This window comes from Coffea arabica, chromosome 9c (genome assembly GCF_036785885.1).
Source record: "Coffea arabica cultivar ET-39 chromosome 9c, Coffea Arabica ET-39 HiFi, whole genome shotgun sequence".
In the NCBI taxonomy this organism is placed as follows: domain Eukaryota; kingdom Viridiplantae; phylum Streptophyta; class Magnoliopsida; order Gentianales; family Rubiaceae; genus Coffea; species Coffea arabica.
The window spans coordinates 40,098,699-40,103,170 of record NC_092326.1 but is presented as its reverse complement, the minus strand read 5'-3'; the positions used below and the strand labels follow the sequence as shown (position 1 = coordinate 40,103,170).

Genomic DNA, 4,472 nt, shown 5'->3' with positions numbered 1-4,472 from the left:
TTTATCTGCGCAAAAAAAAACAGTTGTTATCCGAAAAAAAAGAAAAAGAAAAACAGAAATAGTGCTTATACACATAGTATGGTAATAGGGGTGCAAACGAGTCGAGCCGAGTCGAGTTTTGGCCTTATCGAGTCGAGCCTTAACTTAATTTAATCGAACTCGAACTCGAGCTCGAGCTCGACGAGCTGGTAATTTTCAAGCTCGAGCTCGAAAAAAATAAAAAATAATTATTTTATTTTTTAAAAAATAAATAAAATAATATTTTTTCTTAATAAATAATAAAATATTAAGGATATTTATGTAATTTTACTATTAAAAATAAAAATAAAAAAATATATATATATATACTCGAGCTCGCGAGCTAACGAGTTTAATATTTTGAGTTCGACTCTGGCTCGAGCAGCTCGAGCTCGACTCGAGTTCGATATTGATCGAGCTTGAGTCGAACTCGAATCGAGCCACTCGATCCGTTTGCACCCCTCCCTATATGGTAATGCATTGCTCCAACCAGAGTCACACCGTCACATCCACTACAATTATTGCTCTCCGTCGTAGTCTAACATAATCGATCAAATTCTAGTCTCCCTCATCATTGACCCTTCACCTCTGCCCTTTCAGCCACCCCCCCTGTCGATCTTTTCGCTCTCCGGAACAAAATCAGGTCAAGAATCTACTTCTTCTTCTTCTTCCGCATATAATTGCAAGAGAAACGGACTTCAGACAGCCTGCTTGAGATTCTAGATGAACCAAAGAATATCTCAGCTGTCAGGAGGGGTGAAAAAAAGAGGCTAAAAATCTGATATTTGTTTGATGGGCCTCACCTTAATTTTAACCTTTGCGTCAATCTTGAAGCCCCCATTTCTCTATGGCCAATTCTCACTCTCCCTTCATCGCTGTTAATTGTGTGAGTTTCACCATTTTTAGACTACCCATCACCCGTTTTCATCTCCTTCTCATATTTCTCCATACCCTCTTATAGCCTCGTCAACAATCCCTCATCTTCAACTCAATCAGCAGATTTAATCATTTCAAATTCAGGTGAAAGATTGTCCCCTTTTTTCAGCTTCCCTTGCTGACTCGTAATCTCTTCCATTCCCTGTTTGAATACCAGAAGAAAAAAAGTCGAGAAATTCTCTGGATATTGCGAGAAAGTTTGAGAATATTTAGGAAATTGAAACGACCCTTTTGTGGACTTGAGCTTCTAAGAGGAAACCATCAGGGATTTCCCATTATTCTTTGTCTCTTTGTGGTTGCTGCGATTAATCAAGAAATTCTCAGGCTGATTCGAAAAGAAGATATTAGCCCATAGCTTCCGATCCATTTTCACTTTCTCATCAATTTATCATAATCCGATATATAAAATTTAATTGAAAAAAGTCTTCAGACACGCCATTTGGATCCCAAAAATAACAGAGACAAAGGTAAAGATAAATACCAAAATCACACTGATACTGAATATAAAGGAGCGAGATTGGTTTTCAAAGGAGATGGCATCAGTGTTTTTGTACCACGTGGTGGGGGATCTGACGGTGGGGAAGCCAGAGCTGGTGGAGTTTGCAGAGACAGAAACAGTAGAGGCCGCTATTCGTGCAATTGGCGAGTCTACAGAAGGTGGAATAGCTGTGTGGAAGAAGAGATCACAGAAGAATGTGATTGAGAATGCAGAAATGAGGCAGCAGAGGTTTGTGGGGATCCTGAATTCCCTTGACATTGTGGCTTTCTTGGCTAAAGATGAGTGCTTGGCTGATCAGGATAAGGCAATGAAGACCCCTGTTGCTGAGGTTGTTGTTCCCAACAATTCTTTATTGAAGGAGGTTGATCCTGCTACGAGGTTAGCTGTTATGATACTTACACACATATATGTATATACATATGTATACACACATATATATATTTTCCATGTTGCGCTTCTGATACTTTGGCTAAGTTACCTAGCATTTTTTATTTTCTAGTTCACCTCTGTTATAGTTCCTTCTTCTTTCATGGCTGTCCAGTGACTAAGTTGGCTTTCAGAGTATTTGTTCTTAAATGAAACCCAGAGTCAAATTATTGTGATATAATTGCCTTTTTTTTTTGGGGGGGGGGGGGGGGGGACTTGGTGAAGTATTTGATTTGTAACAATGTAATTGGAAGTTAGCTGTTGCCTGCTATCAAAGTTTTCTTGCTCTTTGCATTAGGAAAATGACCAAGAAATCATAATGTGCAATTGGCCGTAAGTTTACTAGCGTTTCTCTTTCAATGTCAACTTAATAAGGTATTGCTTGTAAAGATTTGCTTTCTCATTTTTGAGCTAAGAATATCAAGTTACTGTATTGGTTTACTAGATCTGGGTTGGCCTCCCTACTTCTGTTTTCACATCTGCTTCACATGTATGCTGATTTTGGGGTCAGCTGCTGTTGAAAAGCAAGGTTCAAGTACAAACCTTGTTCATTAAAAAGTTCATGCCTAAATCAGCTATTGCAGTGTGCTATATTAGAGGGTTTAGAAGCCTCTAAAATTATATTAAAGAGTCAGTAAGGTGAAAGTATTACTGAGTACAAGTTTAATTTGGGGAAAGCTATATCATTTTGACTCTTTCACACCACAAAAACATTTCAGCTTTCAAGCGTTCTTGGCTGGAGAGGATTAGACCAGACCGGAAGTCCATATACTGTGCCTTTTTAGTTGTGACCAAGCTGTATACTTGTTCCTGGAAAGTGTGATCTGGTAATTGGTTTGAACCCTAATCAGTTGATCCAGAAAGCATGGGAATGTAAAGTTATTGCGTATAACTGAGAGTGAACTTATATGCGTGCTCCAAATAAACCCCCCATCCTAAACATACTGTGTTTGCAAGCTCCTCTAGCTACATTCACTTGATATTGAGCTAAGTCAGTAAAATTTGACTTATTCATTTTCATGCGTGTATCTTATTTCGTTTTGCACATTTTGAAACATTGAAGAGAGTAGCAGCTTAAAGCTTATATGTGCTTTTGAGAAATATGAAAGCCAAAGATTGCATTTGTTCGTTTGAAATAGAAGAGTTTTCAAATGAAGGGGGTTGCTTTGCCCTTGCTGTCTGTCATCAAAATTCTGGCTTTCCATCTAGATTGCACAAGCTTTAGAAGTGAAAGTTGGAGTATGGAATCTCCTCTGTCTTACATACTTCTGACGTGTTTTTGTCTTTTTAGATTAATAGATGCACTTGAGATGATGAAGCAGGGCGTGAAGCGACTCCTTGTCCCTAAAAGCAGAGGGTGGAGAGTTGTAAGCAAGCGATTTTCTGTTATTTATAATGGAAAGTGGCTCAAGAACCTCGATACTTCAGGTGCTAGTAATGCCAACTCTGCTGCTAGTCTCAACCGTCCTTCGTCATCTTCAACTACCACAATTAGGGACAAGATTTGTTGTTTGTCAAGAGAGGATGTGCTTCGTTTCCTCATTGGATGCCTTGGCGCCTTGGCCCCTCTTCCCCTTACCCCCATTTCCTCCCTTGGTGCCATCAACCTAAACTACTGTCACATTGCAACAACCCAACCTGCCATCGATGCTACCCGGATGCTGCCTCAGGATCTGAGTGCAGTTGCTGTTGTTGAACCGGCATCTGATGGTCAACATAAGATTATTGGTGAGATCTCCGCATGTAAACTATGGAAATGTGATTACTTAGCTGCAGCATGGGCACTGGCTAATCTCTCTGCAGGCCAGTTTGTGATGGGCGTTGAAGACAATATTACCTCCAGGTCGATAGCAAATTTATCAACAAGTCCAGTTGCTGAAGATTCAAATTTAGCCAATGGTGGTAGCGCCACGAGGCCAAGAAAGTTTAGTAGCAGAAATATTGGATTTCTTAGCAGTGGAACGAGCCCAAGCTTTGGAGCTTCTAGGAGCATGTATCGAGGTAGAAGTGCACCCTTGACGTGTAAAACCACAAGTTCATTAGCTGCAGTAATGGCTCAGATGTTGTCTCACCGAGCAACGCATGTTTGGGTTACTGACGTTGAAAATGAGGAGATTTTAGCTGGGGTAGTGGGTTATACAGACATTTTGGCTGCAGTGATGAGACAACCTGCTACAACTGTTCCTGAAGCCAGGACTGCTTAAGAATGGGAAGGAAGTTATACTGACGCAACATATTTCCCTGAGCTTCAGATCATAGTTACTTTTAAGTATATGTATACTACGAAAGTTGGCCTGTTGGGATTGGAAAAATTTTCAAGTCATGTTTTGTATGATTCAATTTGTAAATTGGAGAATGGAATATGCTAAAATTGTGTCAGTACGGATGTGAGGGCTTTGCTATCTGTTCATGACAAGAACCAGTATCAGATTTCTGCTCTTACAAGTGAACTTTGATAGTACATTGTCTACGTTTCTTCCTGGTATGGTGCTCAGCCATTGGAGAGTATCTTTTGATTGTCTGTAAAATAGTAGTATTTTGGTTAAGATTCAAAAATTTGTTCATATTAAAGAGTAAAGATTCGTTTCACAAA

The 4,472-nt window shown here is 39.6% G+C and overlaps 1 protein-coding gene across 1 annotated transcript; it reads left to right on the top strand.

Annotated features, from left to right (window-relative positions):
* The first annotated feature begins 515 nt into the window (after positions 1-515).
* Positions 516-4,472, top strand: LOC113708748 (CBS domain-containing protein CBSX6-like). The gene is made up of 2 exons (XM_027231340.1): positions 516-1,831; positions 3,171-4,472. Exons 1-2 carry the CDS (start codon positions 1,488-1,490, stop codon positions 4,081-4,083), a joined length of 1,257 nt encoding a protein of 418 aa, XP_027087141.1. The 5' UTR covers positions 516-1,487; the 3' UTR covers positions 4,084-4,472.

Bases quoted from the DNA above. Each gene is read 5' to 3' on its own strand.
- LOC113708748 (XM_027231340.1), top strand. From the start codon at position 1,488: ATGGCATCAGTGTTTTTGTACCACGTGGTGGGGGATCTGACGGTGGGG. The intron at 1,832-3,170 runs GTTAGCTGTTAT...TTGTCTTTTTAG, and splicing joins GAGGTTGATCCTGCTACGAG to ATTAATAGATGCACTTGAGA.